Source organism: Rhinichthys klamathensis, unplaced genomic scaffold, assembly GCF_029890125.1.
Source record: "Rhinichthys klamathensis goyatoka isolate OS25496 unplaced genomic scaffold, OSU_Roscu_1.1 h1tg000127l_1, whole genome shotgun sequence".
NCBI lineage: Eukaryota > Metazoa > Chordata > Actinopteri > Cypriniformes > Leuciscidae > Rhinichthys > Rhinichthys klamathensis.
The window spans coordinates 2614444-2639200 of NW_026606664.1; the positions used below are offsets into that span (position 1 = coordinate 2614444).

The window sequence follows — 24757 nt, forward strand, 5'->3', positions numbered from 1 at the left end:
TCAAATAGACAGACAACAAAATGATAGAAAATAGACAGACAGATAAAACGATAAAATGACAGAGTTAGACAGATATGTAGACAGACAGACAGACAGACAGACAGACAGACAGATAGATAGAACAACAAAATTATAGAGACAGATAGACAGACAGATATATGACAGACCGACAAACAGATAGACAGACAGACAGACATAACGATAGCTAGAACAAGAGACAAACAGATAAAATTATATAGAATGTCAGACAGACTGACCCTTTTCTTTCCACCAGCTTTTAAAGGTGCACTGTGTAATTTTTATTGGCATCTAGTGGTGAGGTTGCAAATTGCAACCAACAGAAGTTGCGGTGGCCGACAGTAAAAGATGTCATCGTCTGAGAGTAGCCAGTTATGCAATGAAGTTTCTTTACAAATATAAATTAAGAAATTAGCTTTACTTAATTATTCAGTAAAACGATATGTTATTGCGAATATTATTGTTACTTGTTCATAACTGTGTCAGTGTTTTATTTGCTGATTTTAGCTAGCTTCTTTCTACGAAGAAGAACACAGTGACAAAACGCGTTTGTCCGTTTAGGGCTACTGTAGAAACATTTCAATGTAAGGGGACCCGCGGTGTTTGTAGATAGAAATTAGGGGTGGGCGATATGGCAAAAATATCATATCACGATTTTTTTCAGGAAAATCACGATTAACGATTTTATCACGATTCTTTTTCATGTTGGTTTTACTATTTTGCAAGTGACTGAGCATTACAGCAAAACTAATGTCCCTATTTTAAAAAAAGCCTTATAGGTAACAAAAGAAAAAAGAATGGCAGACATTTAGGCCAAAGTGGCGAAGATAAAAATCTTTATCATTATTTTCTTTGTTATTAAGAATTAGGAACAAAGATACACATTAAGCATACACAACTTAATATACAAATGAAATAAACAGTGCTTTATTTTTTCAGCTACAGTAGGGGTATTTAACAGTAGCATTGAAGAAAGTAATTAGGCTAAATGAACAAATACGAAAATAAAACACAACATAGACTTCACTGTATAAATTATACATTGATTATTATTAAAGCTACTACTAAAGTTCTCAGTCAAGAGCAGTGAGTGATTTCCTCTTTGTGTTTTGTTGTTTTATTAACATTAAAGGGATAGTTCTCCCTAACATTTTAATTGTCATCATTTACTCTCTCAAGTTGTTTTAAACCCGAATAAGTTTCTTTCTTCTGTTGAAAATAAAAGTTATTTGGAAGAATGTGGCTAACCAAACAGTTGCTGTACTCCAGTGACTTCCATAGTATATGTTTTCCTACTATGGAAGTCAATGGGGACCAGCAACTGTTTGGTTTGCCACATTCTTCCAAATAACTTTTATTTTCAACAGAAGAAAGAAATTAATACAGGTTTGGAACAACATTAGAGTGAGTAAATAATGACAGAATTTTTATTTTTGGGTGAACTATCTCTTTAAGGACAAGAGGCAGCTTGTTTACTAACTGGCTACTGTCGCTTTAAGAGCTGCACGCGACGCGTCTAATATACACGCATTTGACAAGCCGATTTTCTCTCATTTTTTTTCTGTTTGCTTTCACTTTAGACATAACCAAGTTTGTTTATGTAAACCTTGTGTGTATTTGACAATATTAGCGCAATAAGACTCGAAAGATAACTTATAACGTAGTCCAGTAAACAGACGCTGTTAGACAGGCTTTTAGTGCCCTTGTGCTTCGGGTGTATGCGCTCAGAAAGCACACGTCAGAACAGCGCATCAGCAGTGAATTACATGTTTAACCAGCAAGGCTTTAAAGCACATGCAAATAATGAACTTCTGTGAACTGCAGTGTCCCGTTCCTCTGCGTTAACATTTGTTTTATGTTGAGACAGAGCTCGGCGCCAGAACTGCAACTGATAAAATGCACGATACTACGATATTTCTTCAAAAGCAGATCGTGGAGACATTTTAATCGTCCACGATCAAAAACCGTGATATCGCACTCCTAATAGAAATGGCTCATTCTAAGGTAATAAAAACATTACGGTTCAGTATGTAGGGTCTTTATACACCACTGAAAACATAGTAATGTAAATGATATTGCATTTCTGTCTACAGATCCTCCTAAATATTACACAATGCACCTTTAAAGCATTTCTTTCAGGAGTGTAAGACTGAACTACAGCACAGGGTCAAGAGTGCAGTAATAACGCACCTTACACAAACAGCATCTAAATCAAAGACCTACACGTGCTTTGAACTCTGTTTGTTTTCTGTTTTTAAACCATAACAAAAAAATAAAAACCAAAACAAATGTCTAAAAATAAATAAAAACTATAAAAAATTGCGCAAAAAAAATAAAAAAAAATAAAAATAAATCACCTCTTCTCATCAAGCTATACAATTTGAGGTTCCATTCAGTCTAAAGCAGGAAAAGTACATGCCAAAGTTAGGGGTTTGTTTAGACCAATAACCCTAGGTATGAGAAACGGCAACAGTGATGCTTGCCTCAAAAAAGCGTGTCGCTCTATGTATTCAGAGACCAAGCAGAGAATAAATCAAAGACGTAACCGACATCTACAAAGGGACATCTTAAATTAGCATCTCAAAAAGAGATATAGGAGCTGGATAGGATCTTCCGGAGCGGGAAGACTGAATATTTTTCAGGGGTAAATTGCATTGTCAGATCAGAGAGGTGGGAGCGTTGTGTTAACACATGCAAAGTAAATGACAACAGAGGAAGAGATTCTTCCAGTGGCACGTATGGCACATTTTACATGATCAATGCTAACACTCTTGCAGTAGCAGAGCTAGTCGATACTAACCAGGTTGGGTTTAGCGCCGAAAGAGGCTACTTCAGGCCTAATTGCATTTCAGCACAAAATTAAAACCCATTTTCCAGCGCATTGGGTCTAATAGCTTACACGGGGGCCACCGCTTACACTCGAGGCGCTCATGAGAGCTGAATGAGTCTGTGTGTCACACAATCTCTCAACTAACACTCAAAGGCCAAACCTGCAGCAGACGCTCCAGCTGGTAGAACTTGCAGTGAAGATCTTCAAAGTTGTTTTTGTAGAGCTCTCGGAGACCATAGTTGTACATGATCTTCACCAGCACGCAGAAAGCTTGCTCCTCGGGCATCTAAGGAGAAAAAGTGAACGATATCGGCACAATATTTTTAGATGATTTCAAATGCTAATGATTTCTCCACGAATATGCTGTGATAAACACAACCAACCCATGATGTTTAAATGTGTCAGCTGCAGTGTCTACAGTGATGAAATCAGAGTTTGTTTGTGTTTGTGAGACGGAGAGTGAGACAGAGAGCTGGGTATTAAATCACACAGACAGCGTGTGTGTCCCGAGCTCAATGGGCTCCTGCAGGTATACGGGCTCTGTCATTAATATTCCTGACAGCTCCTGAGCTTCCTGGGCAAGGCCACGAGAAAGACACTTACACTATATTATAGAAATCCCCAAACGCACTCTAATATCAAGCCTCATACGGGCCGCTGTCGCAGAGAAACAAAAAACGGCATCTTATTCAACCCTCACTTTAATTAAATATGAGATTAACCGTTTCATCAATGTCCTACCCTCGCTTCCTGTTGCTCTCTGCCTATTATTAATGTAGGTCCTGAAAAAGTCAAGGATAAAGCACAATGAAGAAGTTTTTATTTACACTATTATTAGTGTTATTATTTAGCTAGCTACTGTAGCTAGTAATGAACATGTCAAAAGTGTAGTGAACTCTGTCTCAAAAACACTGTTTAAATTGTTGATTTGCCATCAAAGGAGTTGAGCTTAAAGATAAAACTGACCTAAAAGGATATTTACATAATGCCCAGTAAGAAAAAGTAATATATTTCTGTTGCGGTATAAATTCGGGCATTTTTTTAAATGTGACCGTATTTTTCAGGTTAGTGTCTCAAAAAAAGAACGATTAAAAACAAATATAAATACATAAACTAAATATTTAATAATAAATAAAATTAATTAAATACAATAAAATAAAACGAAAATGAAAGAATTAATGAAACAACACTAAAACAAACAAAACACACAAAAAAAAAACACAAACCAAAACAGAAAACAAAAAATAAAAACAAACAAAAACACAAAAATAAAACAAAAACAACAAAACAAAACCAATTGTAAAAAAAAAATAAAAAAAAAACCCTCCTCAACTAAACAGATTATTTGGGGTAAATTCGGGGTAAATACTTACATGTAAAAGTAATACGGCGGCCAAAAAGGATTGACCTTGGCAATAACCAATCTCCTCATCATACACAGAGTAAGCCTGTGGAAAAAACATCAGTTTAGATATTGTGCACATAAACAAAGCTTTCTGAATAAAAGAATAAAAGTCTTTTTTGTCTGTTTTTTATTTTATTTTATGTAATGCTATTACTTAATATTCTGAAACATTTTTGACGTTATCAATAATAATACAAAATAATATATATATATATTTTAAAAAGTATGTTATTTAGAGAAACAAACATTTTATATTAAAAATAAATATATATTCAAAAAACAACAACAACAACAACAACAAAAAAACAGTATGTTAGATGTGTAACATCTGGTTCTGCCCTACATTAATTAGCATTAAATATTTTTAAATGAATAAATAATTTGTTGTAAATGCTGCTTCATGCTGTCTTTAAATCACAAGCAGTTATAATTGGGCTTAATCATATGTAAATGACTGGAAACAGATAAACTTTCTTGGCAACATATGCCGCTGCCAGGATTAGCTGGATTGAAGGTCTTTTGCACAATTTAGGAGCCTTTTAATCTGTCGGTGCCAATCAGCTGATGGAGAACCTCTTAAGACTCCTCACAAAAGAGATTTAACAGAGAACAGGACAACTTTCACTCCTTTTCTCCTCCACTCAACGCTTTTCTCCTGTTTTTCTATAATACATCATTTAATATACATTCATTTACATTTTTTAATTATAATTCTGGCAAGAAGCATAGTTTATTGTTGAATTATGATTGGAAAGCAACGTCACTTGATGCACTATACAGAATTTCTGGTCAAAGGTGTCGACGTTTTTAAACGCTTCTTACATGGCTCATTCATTCAGATTTTAGAGCCAGAACCATCCGTTTAATCATATAGATCTGGATAATTGCTTGTTAGATAATAACTGCATTAGTTCCAGCTTCATTTCTAAATATAATAACAGATCTATGATGCGTAAACTAGCATTTTGGATAGGTTTCACCCATCTCAGGGATGTAGATTTGCAACAGATAGCAGGATGCATGGAGGCGAGTACAGCACACGTGGTTGGATATCTACCAAGGCCGTTACAGCAAAACAAAAGGTCAGTGGAAAGAGATGTTGCAGCGTGTCGTGATGCTTGTTATCAGACGGTAGGAGTGAGTCATGTCTGGAGGATGCGCCGCTTTCACCTCACCTTGCAGATCTTGTATAGAGAATCTTGGCCATCGCCTCCCGAGTCTTTGAAGTAGTCGTGAGCAGGGAAGGTGCGATGGATGTCTCTGGTGATGACGCCTTCCTGGGCAGAGTCCTGTGGGTCCAATAAACAGTTACAATCAGGCATTTTTGGGAGCCTTTTTATTTGATCAAAAAATATTTTGTATTTTATAATTATTTTGATTATTATTATAGAACTTATAACACATAATATAACTTAACTTTTTATTGTATCCATTTAATATTATTCAATTATTATTTTATTAATATATAAATACTATTTTATTGTTATATTTATATAAATATTTGTATTAAAACTTTATTTATTATTATTATTATTATTTAATTATTATTTATAATGATTTGTATCAATAAATGAATAAGGTTTTTAGTAATATTAGTAATTCTATTATACATGTTTACTATCATTATTATTATTAATAGTTAGTTATCCATTAAAACATTTCATTTAAAATTAAAACTGATGTATAATAATGATTTTGTATTATATTTCTGTTTATAAATATATAAATCAAATGGTTGTATAATAAAATGTTTTATTGTAATTTAAGTATTAATTATTAGTTATACTTATTTAAATAAATATTTAATAATAATCAATCATTCTGCATGGTTTTATTTATTATTGTTTACCATTATTTTATAAAACACTACTGTATTATAACAATATTCAATTTATTACTAATATTTAATTAGTCATGGTTATTTAACAACAACAACAACAACAACAACAACAACAACAACAACAATAATGCCCCACAATAAATTAAATGCAATTTTATACAGTTATTTTGGGAAAATAACCCAAGTCAGATTCTAGACTTTGTGGATTTTCTGATGCTTTTTTTTAGGAACAGTGACAGATACAACAGCAAATAGGGAAACAAGTGTGTGATCCAAACCAGATAAGTGTGCAGATAACAGTACAGATGAGGTACTATCACACATGCAGCCTGCACTGGAAAAGCTCAATTACTAACAATGTGATGGTCATTTTCTCTACAGTCTTTGATCTCCATCCATGTTCCTTTAAGCTCCAATACAAACAAGCTTGAGCTTGACTGAGGACAGTGAAGTAGCACGTATAATGTGTATTTTGGCAAGAAGACACAAAGAAGATTCCTTGAGTGAAGAAATAACCTTGTGTGAAGTGTTTACAGACTTGAGTTGAGATAGATTAAGAAGCGCAGGAAAGTGTCTTACTCAGCACAGCACACTCTTCAAAGCGGGACACAAATCGAATTAACAAGTCAAATGCAGACGGCGTTCCAGTCAAATGATGGAGAACATGAACAGACTCTGACATGCAAAGCAGGGCTGAAACTCAGGACCAGAGCCAAGAGAGGCACTTAAAAGCATCTACTCTGGACCAAACTGACTTCAGAATGAGAGTTTTGCCATGTAGAATTATGGGAAATGTAGTTTTGCTGCACAAGCCTGTCAGAAACCGGCTAAACGAGCAGAATATTAATCAGTTGTCTTTCCTATCAACTCTTGAGTGAACAGATCGGTGGACTTCACGCCGTGGCAACATCAGACGGTGACTGCGGAAATGTCTCTGACAGGCTGAGTTGTAATAAGGTCCATTCCATTAACAGCGTGTGTCAGGGCTAATTAAAGGCATCATTAGTCAACTAATGCGAGAGAGGGAAGGACAGGTTTCCACCTCCCCTCACCTGTTTACACTGCGTCTGAGAGTTTGTTAAAGGGTGGGCAGAATAAAGCCTGACGGATGAAGCAAATCTTTTAAATAAGGTGAATCTTATAAGTATGGGTCTTATTTGCATCTATATGGGTCTTTTATCCATCCATCCATCCATCCACAGCTGAAGTTGACTTACTCTTGTACATCCTGATTAATGCTACCTTCCCTTTTCTCTTCAACATGCATGCTATGAATAATGCATCCTTCTTTTCTGCCATTTCTCCATATACATGATTCGGATAAATTCTTGATGACAGTACAGAGCACAGCACACCCATTTGTGTAACTTACTTCATCAGTTTACATTTATGCAGAGGAAAAACAAGGTCATAAAGGCCATTTCCAATGAAGGTCACCACAGCATATGTGCAAGTGGGAGCATTATGTTTTTTTTCTTAATGAATAATCAAGAACAAGCACAAACAGAACCAGCACTATATATATATACAGCAGTATATAGACATGTATGTATATTATCAATGTTGGAGACAGTTATGTATAAGAAGAAGAAAAAAAAGGATTCTCTGAAATAGAAAGCTTTTGTAACATTATACGATACCGTTCAAAAGTTTGGGGTCAGTAAAAGGGGGGGGGGGGGGGGGGGGGGTGGGGTCAATACTTTTATTCAGCAAGGATGCATTAAATTGATCAAAAGTTGCAGTTGCAAAATATTCCATTTTCAAATAAATGAAATAGAACTTTCTATTCATCAAAGACCTTTGACCTTTGCTCAGCAATGACCTTTAGAGGGGAATATATAAAATCTGCATTTTTACAGCGAGTGCCATTTATGGCGTGTTTTGCAACAGCAACAAAAAGACTCAAAGCTGTAATTTTGTCACAGTATGGGGTTAATCACACCATGGTGTATGATTGAGTTCAGCGGACTGTTTCACTGTCGCTCCCTTCCTCTCTTTGCATCCATCCCTCTCACCCCCATCACTCTCGCTTCACGCAGTGTGCATGAAAATGAAATGCTGCCTCATAAACTGCGAGTTAGTGACAAATGGTATTCATAAATAAAGCCAGAGATACAGGCTGCGAATGGTAATGTGGCCACTAAACATCTGTGAGGCTCAGCAATAGCAAAACCGCCCAGACCAGAGACCCAGGGAGGGGATAAACAAAGGGATACAATCTGATTACATCCATGGCAAAAGCTTGAGTAAACTCACTGCCGGCTTCCCGACAGGTTTGGGTTGACGGGATGCGTGGTCACAAATAACAGAAGGCCAGTCAGATTTGTCCAGGCTCCTGAAGAAAGATAAAACCCCTGACCTTCAGGGACATTGATCTGAGGGATCTTCAACATGGGTGGGAGTTTATTAGAAGGACGCGAGTATCCTGGGTTTGTCTACATGAAACTGAACCAGTAGAGCCAGGCGCTAGCTAGCAACACAAAGGTTATGGGTTCGATTCCCAGGGAACACATAAACTGGTAAATGGCCAATGTTAAATCAAAATTTTTGTGAAAACTAAAAGTAAAATTAATGGTTTTAAATACAGTTAATTTAGGCATCACAACTCACAACATCACAAATATTCAACTGTGAGTGATGGAATCTAAAAAAAAAAATCCAGAAAATCACATTGTATGATTTGTAAGTAATTATTTTGCATTTTATTGCATGACATAAGTCTTTGATCACCTACCAACCAGTAAGAATTACGGCTCTCACAGACCTGTAAGTTTCTCTTTTAAAGCTGCAGTCGGCAAGTCTGACAGATTGAGTGGATTTTGGAAAATTTTGAATGTTTACAACTCTCATGCCCCTCCCCCACTATCAACGGACACCCTCCCACAGTCCCCCCGAGTTCATGCTCGTCAGTGCGTGTGCACCAGATTTTCAGTGAACGCGCCCGTCTCAACAGTATCCATCAACACCATGGAGTATTTGGAGGTATGCTGTCCTGGCTAATCTACCGACAGATTGCAATTGCTAACGTCATTTATACTCTAAATGAGCTTACTTGATTTTCCGCCATCACTCTTCGTTACTGCGCGAACTTCTGCGAACTTCAGGCGTGTGCATGTGATTGTAACGTGCGTGAGGGGTGGCGTGTGCCCGATCTGTGATTGACAGTCAGATCTCACACCCCCTGCGCTGATTGGACCCGATGAACCGGGAGCTGTGGATTTTTGCAAAACAAATAACACGCTGATGGAGTTAGAATCTCGGTTTTTTTTCTAAAACCACTTTATTTATGTTGTTCTGTCAGATTATAGTGTCGATTTCACTGAATATGATCAAAAAAATGTTGCCGACGGCAGCTTTAAGAAGCCCTCCTGTTCTCCACTCATTAACCTGTATTAACTGCACCTGTTTGAACCCGTTACCTGTATAAAAGACACCTGTCCACACACTCAAACAAACAGACTCCAACCTCTCCACAATGGCCAAAACCAGAGACCATCTGGATGATCCAGAGGAGGAATGGGAGAAGGTCATGTGGTCTAATGAGACAAAAATAGAGCTTTTTGGTCTAAACTCTACTCGCCGTGTTTGGAGGAAGAAGAAGGATGAGTACAACCCCAAGAACACCATCCCAACCAGAGGTTAAATTGGGGCGGAGCGCACCGGATGGAGCTCCGCCTCCTCGGGTCCAAAACACACCCTGCCGGAGCTCAGCTCCGTCTCCTTCAGCACCAAATATATACATTTTGTTGAGTGTATATAATGAAAGTTATGAAATAATTGGCTAATATTAACTCGAATTTGGTGCTGCAATGATTCGCCCATCGCAACGATAACTGACCATCTCGTCTGAGCTGCTTCAGCACTCACCCGCTCGTCAATGTCAAAATGTTTGAGTCCAATCAAAGCAAGTAGGATTTATGTTCACAGAAGCGCAAGCCGAGCGCGAATCCCAACGCGACGCTTCACAACGGGCATACCGTGCGAGATAAGATCATAGACAGTAAAAGGATAAGATGCAAGTAGCTAATCTAAAGAGCTGTTTGTCGATAGAAGTTTGAAATGATCGACAGAAATAATCAGTTTGATCAAAGACAGTGGATACTATAAGCTCAATTTAACAACACAAGCACCCTATTAAATATATTGCCATTATTATTGTAATATATTTGTATAATGTTACCTCGAATGTGTTCGACTTTTCACTGTTTGTATCACTCCGCTTGTTCGTGTTTGCGCAACACACATCATTAAGCCAGAAGGCGGCGACAAGTGACTGTCTTTATGAGTGAGCAATTGAACCACTGAACAGATTAGCTAGTCCAAAAATATTGATTCATTTAGGAAAGAAAAAGTAGCTGAAACTGATCTTTGATGCTCATACCAGAGCCATAGAGAGAAACAAAAACCACATTCAGAACTCTCTATGGCTTTGGCTCATACTAATTGCTCATATGCCTCTGGGCACAGAATGATTGCATTGGCGTTTGTTTGAAATGTAACATCTACAAAATAATCCTTGAATCATTCCTTATTTAAGGACATTCCCGTTTCGAATATGTGATTGTGTATGGTCAACAATATGCATAAACATTCTGCATTTCCATTTTATAGTGTCGATCATTATAGTGTCGACATTTAAACTGATTCTCATGTTAAAGAATCTGTTATCTGATCAAATAGGCCTACTTCATGCTACTGACCACTGACATGCTTTTAAAGCTACTGTTGTCCTTTTTCTTTGGCCTTTAAAACACCTTCAAATGGACATGTCGAGATCAGGAAAATCAAAATTTTCTGTCAGTTTTCTGTTTCGTGTCGGTGTGATTAAATCAAACAACATAAACTGCCAAAGAAGTTGGCCCTGATTCTTTTAAATCAACATAATTTTCTTGTTTTAAAAGATATTTGCCAACCAATATTTTCAAACATGTTCAATTTCATACATTTTCCGAGGGTGAAATCCGTTGCTGTCTGTTAACATTAAAGGTAAAAAAAAAAAAAAAAAAAGTGAATTGTAAAGTATTTCTCTTTGTTTAAATAAGTACTCAACCCTACCTTACACATTAATACTGGAAAAAGAGCCTCTTTGGTGTAAAAACACCATTAAATCATTTTACGGCGCGATTTTGAATGATGACCATTCACCGTAATTAAGGGCTCCCCCTCCTTATAAAAGCCAATTTAACCACTGATCCCAACCGTGAAGCATGGAGGTGGAAACATCATGCTTTGGGGATGCTTTTCTGCAAAGGGGACAGGACGACTGCACCGTATTGAGGGGAGGATGGATGGGGCCATGTATAGCGAGATCTTGGCCAACAACCTCCTTCCCTCAGTAAGAGCATTGAAGATGGGTCGTGGCTGGGTCTTCCAGCATGACAACGACCCAAAACAGACAGCCAGGGCAACTAAGAAGTGGCTCCGTAAGAAGCATCTCAAGGTCCTGGAGTGGCCTAGCCAGTCTCCAGACCTGAACCCAATAGAAAATCTTTGGAGGGAGCTGAAAGTCCGTATTGCCCAGCGACAGCCCAGAAACCTGAAGGATCTGGAGATGGTCTGTATGGAGGAGTGGGCCAAAATCCCTGCTGCAGTGTGTGTGCAAACCTGGTCAAGAACTACAGGAAACGTATGATCTCTGTAATTGCAAACAAAGGTTTCTGTACCAAATATTAAGGTCTGCATTTCTGATGTATCAAATACTTGTCATGCAATACAATGCAAATGAATTACTTAAAAATCATACAATCTGATTTTCTGGAGTTTTGTTTTAGATTCCGTCATTTACAGTTGAAGAGTACCTATGATAAAAATTACAGACTTCTACATGCTTTGTAAGTGGGAAAACCTGCAAAATCGGCAGTGTATCAAATACTTGTTCTCCCCACTGTAACTACACATAAGCTACATAAATTCATCAACTAACCATTCAGAAATGTTGTCTACATGTTGTCACTTCTTGAGTCTCTCCATTCGAAATTTTCAGTGCATGTCTGTGTGAAGTAATCGAAGCTGCTAAGTTGTTGTGGCTCTGCCCTCTGTGACGGGAGCAGCAGCTCATTTGCATTTAAAGGGAGACACAAAAACGGTGCGTTTTTGCTCATCCTCAAAAAGTGACAATTTTAACATGCTATATAAAAATATCTGTGGGGTATTTTGAGCTAAAACTTCACATACAGTACACACTCTGGTGACATCAAAGACTTATTTGAAAAGGGCATTATACCACCCCTCTAATGTATAGTTTGAAAAATGGATATTACGATTCTATACTACATATTTAAAAAAAACTCAATAAAAAAACTGCATTATAAATGTCATTAATGAAAGTTATCATATAAAGTAAAAGCAGCTCTGGAAAGATTAAAGATGGGGTAGCACCTAGTATCACACTAATAAAAACGAGAGGAACTAAAAAAAACGGGGCTTCCTTCACATATGCTTAGTACAGTTTGACATGCTGCCTTGTGTGAATTGGGCCCAACAAATGAGCTGCCACAAAAAGGCATCAACAGATGCGCCCTGAAGCTCACAGGGCCTCCGCTCATCATGTTAACGCCCCGAAATGACAGGCAGTACTGCACCTCAGCACGTCCTAGAACGCTGAAAGCCGGTCGGTTGGGTCACAGCAACGCCGGGGCTAAAAGCTCCAAGCAGAGTCCCCCGCAAGAACAGAGCGAGTCGCTCTGAAATCCGAGATGACAGCAAACAACATTAGTGCAAGCTGGACTGAGAGATGCAGCATGACAAGCTGGTGTGGAGGCACAGTGATGAGTGAGACAGGCGCGCTGTCTCCGAGAAGCTGCCGTCAGGCTCGCTCAGTCACTCTAGAACTTTCCGTGGTGGGCACACAGTGCGAAAGAGCCTCTGAAGTTTGTGCCGGGCCTCCCACTGGGTTCTAAGCCAGTCAGCGCCGATCTTGTGCGGGTCTGACAACAAAGCGGCTGTCACCAGAGCCCCACCCGGGGCGAGCTGACCTATTTCTCGGATGTGACACCAGGAGAAGAGAGTACACAAGTGGCGTGATGCACTATCAAAAGCCGAATCTGCTCCAAGTGGAGCTGTAGATGTTACTACGGGGATCCGAATCTGCTCCGTCAACTCCCGATGCTGTAATATGCAACATTATAGGTCAAGCCGGGGTCTGTGGAAAACGATTACAAGATCTCATGCTGTTCAGCTGCGGAAGATGAAATAAAGATGTTGACCGTTGTTGTTGTGCTGAATAGAACATGAAATAACCTGCATAGCAACATAAACAGGAAACTGACGTCTTAAATGCCAATAATACAACAATTTTGTTCATTTATAATTGCAGGTATTAAAAAAGTTCTACAAATTATCTCATGTTATGGCTGAAAATTGATAACTTATATTAAAATTCAATACTATATTGAGTCAATATTTTTTAAAATGTAAAAAATAAAACTTAATCTAAAGTCTATTTTAAATTAAATACAAAAATCTACAATCAACTGTTTTAAACGCTACAAATAAAATTAGGGATCATAACATGTTAATTTACAGTATAAAAAATGTGAATTGATTTCAAGACAGTGAAAGTCTGTGAGAAATTATTCTGAGTTGAATTTATATTACAAAATCATAAATTCATTTCACGTTCTGTATGTAAAACTGATGATTATGAAATAGGGGTGCACCCATATTAAAACTCTACCTGACAGCGATGTTATGGCTAATAAACCGATAAATGGTCAAGACTAAAATTCTATTCTATAAAACTAATTAACAAAACAAACTAAAGAAATCAATCATTTTAAAAGCTAAATTGAATTCAAGCATCACAACCATTATAAATGTACAGTATACAAAATAATACATTTCCTAAAAATAACTAATATCGGCCAATAACCAACATGATACAGATATGGTATATACCGTCAGCCAAGATGACTCCTTTTTACAGCTTAGTTTCTATAAATGTTTTAGGAGGACATAAAAAGTAGCTTTGCGATGAGAATGTTATGTGTCTAAAGAGAGAATCCTCTTTTGTATGATAAAGTAAATCCCCTGACCCCTTTAACCTTCCTGCAATGAACCTCGGAGTGCTGGAGGTTAAAATTAGAAGTGAAGGAAAAGGCGAGGTAGAAAAATCGCAGGTGATTGACAGTAGGAATATTACCTCCTCTATTCCTTCCCTGGCTGAATTCGGCGCAGTTCAAAGGGGGCCGTAATTGAAATTGACAAACTGCAGCATTAGCCTGATCACAACAGCCAACCTTGCAGCAGCAAAATAAAAGGTGCCTGAGAGGAGGAAGAGAAAGGGAGAAAAGAGAGCGAGGAAGGAGGGCTGAAGTGTTCTCTATGCTTCGCAAGCACCAAGACAGATTAATCTTGTTCATGCATAATGCATGCCAGCGCGGTGTGTGATCGCATTGACGGCCGGTTATTAACTGTGTCACAGTGCGAAAACACACCCGAATCAACAGACCTCACATGCATATACAATCCACGGCTAAACTACTGCAAAAGACCGAAGACATCGTGCAAAAGGCTATTAAAAAAAAAAAAAAAAAAAAAAAAAACTGTAATCATGGAAAGCTTGGGACTGACAGAGATTACAGCTCGAGGCGTATGCTAACTTGTTTAAATCTGCAGTGTATACTTGAAGATGCAAATCTGATGATATCCCTTCCATCTAAATGTAAACATTGTCTGGATTATGAGTTTCACAACTTCCATCAAATGCTGAGACTGTGTCACCAAGTTCATTAAAAACCAGAGAGCCCGCGGAGCTCCGTTCTGTCATGGCTCTTCGAGGATTTTTCGGTCTCCCGAGGGCCTGCAACATCTGGTCCTCAGGACAGACTGTTAACTCGTCTGTCAGCGTGTCGTCACTGCTCTTTTAATTGCCAGTACTGTGTTGAATGCTAATTCATTGGGCACGCTAATGATCTAATTCGAAAGAACACTTGCGATAGCTACGGATACATCGACTACAATTGTCACAAAACCAAAATCATTGATATCGCGCCCAGTGAGATTTTAAGATTATAGATACTAATTTAAATATCACAGCAAAAACTAGCATGTTATCAAAGACATTATTTAAAACAGTACTAAATAATGTATTAAATAGTAATACAAATATTTATCATTTGAATTAAAACAATGACATGTCGTGTTTAAGTGATTCTCAATTAATTAAATCAAGTGATTCTCAATTAATTAAATCAAAGTTTTTTTAAGTAATTATTTAATAAACTAGGGATCCACTGAAATTTGGACCAATACCGATAACATATTTAACCGATAACTGTTATAGTGGCTGATATTAGACATCAATCTACAATATATATTTCTTATAAGACCTCAATCGATAACATTATAAAGTCATTTATCGGTTGATACCGATATGACAACAGATATAATCGAGTATTTTTAAAGAAAAATAACAAAATAAGAGGAAAAAATTAAGATCTCTTTTCTTGGCAATACTATTGTTTGATTAATTTCACCAAAAATAAATAGACAGTGGGCTGCCTAATGCACAGAATGCTTGTTTGCATTTACTCAACGGCGTAGTGATACTCTGTATTACCGATACTGCAGAAAAAGGTTACTGCTTTTTTATTTTAGTATGGACTTAATATTTTCAACATCTCTAACGGCCGCCATGCAGGTTTTCGGTTGTGGAGCCTCGCTGAATGGTGGCTATATTTGTCTTTTCACCTGGGGACAGCGGATGTTCTTTACCTATCCATTTGTGATGTGAGTGCCTAGATGGAAGGTGCCCTTTATGCCTTGGGCCAGTTTCCTCTTTAGAAAACTTAGACTTCACTATTATGGAAGAAAAAGGCCACACAGTTCACAGACCAGTGAAAAAGGGGCGACGGCAACTAACGCATGACCCTTCAAGACATCCCAAATCAAACTGAGAAACTGAAGTGGATGCAGGCAGCACTTCACACATGGGAAATGTAGCGAACATGTAGTGGATGTGAAACTAACCCAGATGGCGTAGTGATACTCTGTATTACCGATACTGCAGAAAAAGGTTACTGCTTTTTTATTTTAGTATGGACTTAATATTTTCAACATCTCTAACGGCCGCCATGCAGGTTTTCGGTTGTGGAGCCTCGCTGAATGGTGGCTATATTTGTCTTTTCACCTGGGGACAGCGGATGTTCTTTACCTATCCATTTGTGATGTGAGTGCCTAGATGGAAGGTGCCCTTTATGCCTTGGGCCAGTTTCCTCTTTAGAAAACTTAGACTTCACTATTATGGAAGAAAAAGGCCACACAGTTCACAGACCAGTGAAAAAGGGGCGACGGCAACTAACGCATGACCCTTCAAGACATCCCAAATCAAACTGAGAAACTGAAGTGGATGCAGGCAGCACTTCACACATGGGAAATGTAGCGAACATGTAGTGGATGTGAAACTAACCCAGATGACCTTTGAGAAACCGACAACCTAGACACACTTAGATACAGGATGTGTCCCAAACGGCATGCTTGATGTGTACTTGTGGTCTTCCGATGGCCACGTGTTCCATTTGACACTTTAGGTTTCATAAGGATGCTATGGACCGTCAATGAACACCAAATAAGGACCACAAGGGCTAAGGGTGACATTTGGGACAGGACCTCAAGAAGTACAGGCTCCAGACACCTGGGAATTTAGAGAACCGCAAGAAACTGATAGAGAGCAGCATCTCAACTCCTCAAGATGGCATATGGACATAATAAGCAGTGAAATTTCTATTTTAATGGCTATTATTTTTCAGCCTAAAAAAAGGATACTCTCAAAAGTCTTTCTGAATTAAGTTGCCATAGCTACAAGACTTGAAGTCAATTCAAGGGGAAAAAAAACCTTGAGAGCTAGTGACAGGAACTATCGTCTTGTCGATACTTCATTCAAATGAACAACTAATCCCACATTTACACAAAGGAGCAAAGGTAGAATCTGTTTCCATGGGGAAAGTACGGACCCAAAAGATTCACCTCAGGTCAAGTAGATTAAACTATGACAGATCTGGCTGAACCCACAGAGATGATTGGAAATAAGAGCGTCGTCTCAGAGGGGAATAGGGCTTTTCATACAGTCGGTGATGAATTAAAGGGCTGTGAGTGGAGCCTGGCTGATAAGGGAACAGTGGTGTCGAAGCGATCCTTCATTGTTCTTGGTGACCTGCTTTTCCTCACAAGGTGTCAAGTCCACGATTTGACTCAATCGGTCTCGCTCCTTCAACCCAAACCTGTGTGACAAAGGGGCAACCTTTAGGGAAAAGGCACAACGACAATCTACACGACCAATTTCACTCACTCCTTGCACGGTTCGGACCAGTAACCTTCTGGCTACCAGTACTAAGACTTATAGGGATAGTTCAGCCCTTGAAAATTAAAAATGTTGATGTTCCAAACCTGTATGACTTACTTTCTTCAGTGAAACATTAAAAAAAGGGGATTTTGAAGAATGTTTTAACGGTTTTTATCAATGGGGTCCAAAACAACATTGTTTGGAACCCATTCACTTTCATTGTATGGGGAAAAAAATCTAAGTATTTTCTTTTGTGTTCCACATGGAACGACATGCTGGTGAGTAAAATACATTTTCCTTTTTGAGTGGAAAAGCTTCAATTGTTAAAACATTCACATTTACTTCTCTAATGTGACCTGCTTCCGAATTAAACAGGACATTCAAAGTGTAACAAATCGGGAAATATCGAAAAGGGAAGTCAAGCAAGGGATGTAACAAATTACTACATTTTGATGAAAGACTACAATGTATTTTTTCTATCTAATAACATTTTGTGAACAAAATTACAGATAAAAATTATTGACAGGTTTTTCGTCAACAGTAATAAAGACGAGACGAAAATTGTGCATCATGGTAATAATTAAGAGATTTGAATTAAAACATACTACTGATTAAAATATGATGGGGGGAAAAACACTGCAACTGGCGCAAAATAGCAATGTTTTCAAATAATCCGATCATAGGCAATAATCTTGGAGGTTGACCCACTTGCCCAACCAAAACAATTTCCTAGCAGGTTAATTAACTCATCCAAACGCATTCCTATCCAGATATAACAATTAATCTAATAAATACACAAAATAAATGTTATATTAAATACTAAAATGTTAATTACATCACTGAAATAATTTTTGTCAATGTCAATCTGACTAAAATTATTAAGGTAATTTAATTCATTTAAATGTAATGATTCATTTTAGTTGACAGAAATAACATTTAAGTATTTTATAACATAATTAAGTTTATATGTGTGTCTGATCTGATGATTATGGTATGACAAAAAAATAGTGTAAATATAAAACAAAAAAGGTGACCTTTTTTGTTGAAAAATCATAAGACGACCAGTAATATGTAAACCAATGCCAAGGCCAATTTTGATTTCATCTCAATATGAGCTTGCAGACGCACATAGCTGCACTGCAATGGCAGGTTGAATGAGCGGCAAAAAAGTGTTTGGAAAGTGAAGGCATTTGTAAATGGCTTGGCATGCAGTGAAGTCTGTTCAGAGGCAGCCTGCCAGAGCGTGGCAGGAGACGAGTCCAGAGAGAAAGGTGGAGAACGAGAGATAGAGAGCAAAGGTTTGCGCAAATGAGAGAAAATTCAAGGGGATAAAGAAAAAAAAGACAGGTCGGGGCCTCGTCTGGTTTGTCTGCGGAGACCTGCAGAGAGCGAATGCTGTCTCATTACCATCAGGGTCATTAGCTTCGGTCTGATCTCTCCGCAACACGCCAGCACAGCAACCCCCGAGAGAACATGTGAAAACACGCTCTCCAAAAGTGACACTTGTTCCGTCATTAAGTCATGAAGATCTCAAGAGTGCTAGAACAATTCCTCTGGGACACACGGTACACTCTCTCTCTGTCCTTCTCACTCCTCCCCTTGTGCGTTTTCATAACCCGTTTGTTCACCCGCTAATGACATTAGCTGCCATTTCAGGCTCAGGCACATGATCCCTTGGTGGTTTTGCATGGAAAACAATAGGGAGAGATGTGGTGCTAAGGGACTGAAACGGGCCTGTGGATGCACGTCGTCCAGCTCTTGATGATTTTAATTAATTTCTCATGATCAAAAGTGAAACAACGATGGGGTAAAAATTTCCTCGTGGTTTCCATGACAATGTAAGACACTGTGTTCCCCCCCCCCCACACAGGATTTATTTGAAGAATTTGCAACCCGGAATTATTAATATTCAAATATATCCAAAAATAGACTGGCACAGAACTAGAGTTTTGATATTCAAGCACCAGGATTCTGCAAGTGCTCTCCAACCAATCCATTCAACGGAGACGCGGAAACAGTTTTCATTTTAGGCTTAGCTCACACATGGGTCATACTAAAAATGTATTTTAACAACATATTTTGTTTATATTTTTACTTTGAAAAATGTATTTAAATATATAAACTGCATTTTTGTAGTCAAAAAAATAATCTTAGTCTATTATGAGTTACAATTGAAATATATTATAAATTAATTATAAATGAATTTGAATTAAAATAATGCAATTTATACATAAAATGAATTGAATCATAGTCTATAATGATTGGGGGAGCAACTTGTTAAATAATTAGATAATTAGTGAGTAAAATCCATTTAAATTATATTTAAATATACATTTAAAAACTTAAAATGATGTAACCAATATATGTTTCACATTCTTTCTGGGAAAAGCAAGCATCACTACAACTGAAACTGAACAGCAGTGTTTTAGCATTACATAAAAAGTTATGTCAATTTGAACAAACAACAATTTAAACAAACAATTAATAAAACTATTTAAATACTAACAACTCTTTGCTCAACTTGGCAATATATAGTTATATACACCTGAAAACAAGTTTTTTCAGGTAGGCCTACATTAAATCTATTTAACAGTAGCATTCAAGAAAGAAAAAATACAGAAACCGAATAATCAAATGTAAAACGTCTTCACATAAAATAAATACACATTTGATTCATATTAAAGCTACAAAAGTTATTCAGTCAAGAGCAGTGAGTTTTCTTTTGTTGTTTGACAGACAGCAAGTTTACTGCATTAGGCTGCTGTCACTTTAAGACCTAATGCACAGATTATTGACACACATCCGATTTCTTTAAAAACTGTTTTTTTTTCACTTAAAGGGTTAGTTCACCCAAAAATGAAAATTTTTGAGAATACTTTTTGTGCGGAAAAAAACAACAAAAATAACGACTTTATTTGACTATTCCATTGCTTCCTTGTGGGCCTGAGACGAGAGTTCAAGAGATTTCCAGGACGCATGCGCGAGAACTGACATTCTTCTTCTACTACACACTACACAGCGCGCGTCTTACAAGCAGAGGAAGACGCGTGCTGTACATAGTAGTAGAAGAAGAATGTCAGTTCTCGCGCATGCGTCCTGGAAATCTCTTGAACTCTCGTCTCAGGCCCACAAGGAAGCAATGGAATAGTCAAATAAAGTCGTTATTTTTGTTGTTTTTTTCCGCACAAAAAGTATTCTCGTCGCTTGATAAACTTATAGTGGAGCCACTGTAGGCACATGAAATATTTAAACATTTTCTTTAATAACTTTCTGGGCCGTCAAGTATCATTCCCTTTGGCAGCCTATGTAGCAGTGATCCAGCTCTCAGATTTAATCAAAAATATCTTCATTTGTGTTCCGAAGATGAACGAAGGTCTTACGGGGTTGGTACAGCATGGGGGTGAGTAATTAATGACTTAATTTTCATTTTTGGGTGAACTAACCCTTTAAGACATAACCGACAGTGTTTACATGAATACTGGGCAAGACAGGCATTTTGATATAACGGTGTGTGTATTTGACTGAGAGGAGGCTTTCTGAGCGTGAGCTTCGGGGTGTGTCAGCGCGAGAACCGCAATAAGTTGTTGTCCGCAGCTTATTTCACTTAACTTTTTTTTAAATCAAGCAAGTCAAACGTAAGGAAGTCGTATGCCCAGTCTATTCTCTGCTATGCATTGACCCAAAACTGACTTTTCGCAACGTTTTGAGGTATATGCATATCGCAATATGTATCGAGCAGCTGCAGCCCTAAATTATTTTATCAACATACATATTTTACCTAATACATTTTAGTTTTTTTATATATACAATATAGAACAATAATAGCCATCACCATCATTGATTCACAAGTGTGCAGCACAGAATCTCCTTGCCTAAAATAGATGCTCTTCCATTACCCTCCAACTCCACCACCTCCGTTCTTCCTCTCCCTTCTCGTTCACAGGAACATCTGGAGCTCTCTTGCCTCCGCTGTGGCACCAGATGTCGTAATAGTCAAGCAACAACCACCTGAAAGTCCCATATCCAAAGAGATGGGAGAGGAAAGGGCACTGCACGTGAGAACATAATGTCTAGGCACTCATTTTCAGTTAAAATTAATCCACGTCTCAAAGCAGGTACAGAGCAGGAGGGGGTCCATCGATGTTCCCTTGGGAAGGCTGCTTAGCCGCATGGGTGGCCGCTGTGGTGCAGCCAAATGAAGTCTGGTGATACTCCAAGAACGCTGCTGGAGACGGAACGGATGTCTCATGGTATTTCATTTAGAGCGAGATATCTGAAATCCCTTGGAAAGCAACATGGTTTAGCATCCCAGCAGAGGTGGGGCCTCACCTGAGAGAATGGAGGAAGTAAGTGTGAAGACATGCCAAGTTTGGATCCTGCATGCTGGGGATGGCAGGTCTGCATGAGCTGCCAGGACTCAACAGCTGGGTTCACTCCTGCGGGAGCTGCAATGGCACTGGCATCAAGCCAGTGGGTATGAGCTAAATATATATTAGCCCTATAAACCAGGGCTCGACAATAATTTTTCTGCTAGTTCAGATTTTTATTTGCCATGCCAACTTTTTTCTTTCTTTTTTTTACCAGAAGAGTAAGATAATTATTATTAATTTAGCAATGCATTTTCATACTTACTAACATATACATTAGCCAGCTAGATAGTATTATCTTGGTGACAATTTGGCATGAAAACTAAAAAATAAATCAACATACATATTTTTCCCCTTAAATAAATAATAATCTAATATTTTCCATCCTTATTGTTAAGTCATGTTAACACAAAAAATGTGACCAAACAGAGATCACTAGGGACACAGATAGAACCTTGTGTCCAAATCCAGGAGGACTAAAAATAAAATCATATCATTGAAAAAAATCAGCGGTGGTAAATGAGTGGATACATGATTGCGTGACTTACAATAAATGGCCAATTCCATTTTATCAAATGCAATGAAAATATCCTTATCTGACTTACCAAAATTCAGAATGCATGTAGATGAAGAACACTATTATAATTTTCTTCATCCAATAAGATACCATTCATCCCTCCTTTTTTTTTTTTTTAGTTTATTAAAAACGCTTTATATCTTTGGTCCTCGCCCAAATACAAAAAGGTCAAAAATGGACTTTAGCTCTTCCAATTCTGTAACCTTTACCAAGTTTTCAATCTGTGATGAATGCATTGAAAATTTTGGATAGCTACTACAAAATGTATACTTATCATATCAAGATTATACTTACTGATGGAAAACCATCTCAGCTTTGGAGACCATGGTCATGATCCACCCCCCAAAAAAGGCTTATCCCCAACCTCCCAAAATTCCTCAGCTCCAGCATGTACAAAATGACAGATGGCAGTATTCTCGGATGGGCATGCGACCAGCCTAATAGTGAGGAGTGGGCAGCTGTCCGTGAATGTTAGCATCAACAGACCGCAGGCCATTCAGCTGCTCATGAGTGGGTCAGGGCCGGCAGTATATAGTTGGAGAATCCTCAGACCTCATGGCTATATCGCTAATCGTCTGCTAAGTGTGGGATCTTTGCGCTGTATTGCATAATACATCAAAAACCATTAGGCAGCTTCATTACAGATGTACAGATTAATCTGGCTAGGGTTAACGAAGGGAAGAGATTTTCTTAGGTTAATGCAACTGGGAACAGAACCGAGAGCAAACTAATATGCGAGGACCAGGGATGGCTATAACGCTGTCAGTTTAAGGGGATAGTTCACCCAAAAATGAAAATCCTGTAATTAATTACTCACCCTCATGTTGTTTTGCCTACCTTTTTTTTTTTAATACTATGTATTCGGACATACTACTCTTTTGTATTTCGCATCAGTATAGTAGGGAAGTATTCGATTTTCAATACAGTGCAACACTACATTAAACAAAGTTCCTAGCCCAAAAGCACAATGACAAACTTTCATAGACTGTCCTTTGGGGGGTTACAACCCACAACCTTTCAGTTACTACTACAGATCTAACCACTAAACTATACCACCCACAGATAACAGCGTGATGAGTGCCTGGGTGGGTTAGGTATCCTTTTAAAACACTCACTTTACACCACAAGTACCAATATCCCACTTAGAGAATGTGAAGAGAGAGAAGCCCTAATAAACAGCCATTAGGTCCAGAGACAATGGTGATTAGCATTGTGTCCAATGAGGATGCGCGAGTGCTTCACCTTTGATTAGCGACAGAAAGGGCCAGGTGTTCCTCCTGCTCACCGTCGTGCAACTCAGATCCTTTTGATGGAGGAGAACGCCTCTTGAAGCTGTGTGGCAGCACAGATTAATATTAAAAGGAATTCATAATATGGCACGCAAAGGATTTTCATAAATATTCACAGGCCTGGACGGTAAGCTCCACTCAGTTGTGTCCATGAATATGGATGAAAGACTGGCAGGGTGAACAAATGTCTTCAAGTATACGAGAAAAGAAGCAACATCAAGAGAAATCACGAAAGAGTTCACTCTTACAGGCAAATGCTACTTAACATAAGACTCCACAGCAAACAAGTGTGATAGACGTGATTTTGAACAACAGTAACTGCATATTTAATATGTACATTACATTATATTATATTGCCAGTAGTCTCGTAGAAAATACATGGTTCACCTTTAAAGGGTACGGCGGTATCACAAAAGGTCTAAATCGGTAAAACGGTACCACAAAAGGTCGAAATCAGAGAAGACAAATAAGAAACACCATGGCAGGTGGCTGTTTAAATGTATGCCGGAAGAATTTTTTTTTATTAAGAATTTTTAAAAGTATCATATGATAAATATTAGTAGCCTATTATAAATAAAATTTAATTATAATAAATATAGGCAAGAATAAAAGTAAACGTATTCTTTAAAAAAAAACAAGTTGAAATAATGCAAATTGACGACTTTAATAAACGCATAGACTATCGATTAACAACTTTGGATTTTTACAGTAGGTTTTCTTACAGTAGGTCAGTCTTTAACGGTTTATAAGTTTTGGTAAAAAAAAAAAATTTTCCTAAAAATTTTTTAACAAAATGAAATATTATGAAAATAGTTTCAGTTATGACTTTTTTCATTTTATTTAGTCTATCTGGTTTTGTATCAAATACAATGTGATTTTTGTTGATCGTGATCTAGCCGCACCAGCAGCGCTTGTGAAAACGATTCGCGGACAGCTTTACCAGCGCATGAAATCCCCCATATGCCAGCAAACCAATGAAAACGTGAGACAGTGATGACGATACATAACAGAGTCCATAACTGTTGTGGATCCGCTTACCGAAACTGGCACATTTGAAGAAAATTACCATCTTTTGGCAAATAAAGAAATGACAGATGTACGTACATACGAATTACCAAAATTCTATCATGTAAGGTGGTAAATTATGGTA

At 37.8% G+C, this 24757-nt stretch overlaps 1 protein-coding gene across 1 annotated transcript in view; it reads right to left on the reverse strand.

Annotated features, from left to right (window-relative positions):
- rabgap1l (RAB GTPase activating protein 1-like) overlaps positions 1-24757 on the reverse strand; it is a 78200-nt gene that overhangs the window by 18178 nt on the left and 35265 nt on the right. Inside the window, exons 14-16 of the mRNA XM_056256507.1 lie at positions 5429-5542; positions 4222-4296; positions 3009-3134 (exon numbers count right to left, since the gene is read on the reverse strand). Of these exons, the coding sequence (XP_056112482.1) occupies positions 3009-3134; positions 4222-4296; positions 5429-5542 (315 nt within the window). The remainder of the gene's footprint in view (positions 1-3008; positions 3135-4221; positions 4297-5428; positions 5543-24757) is intronic.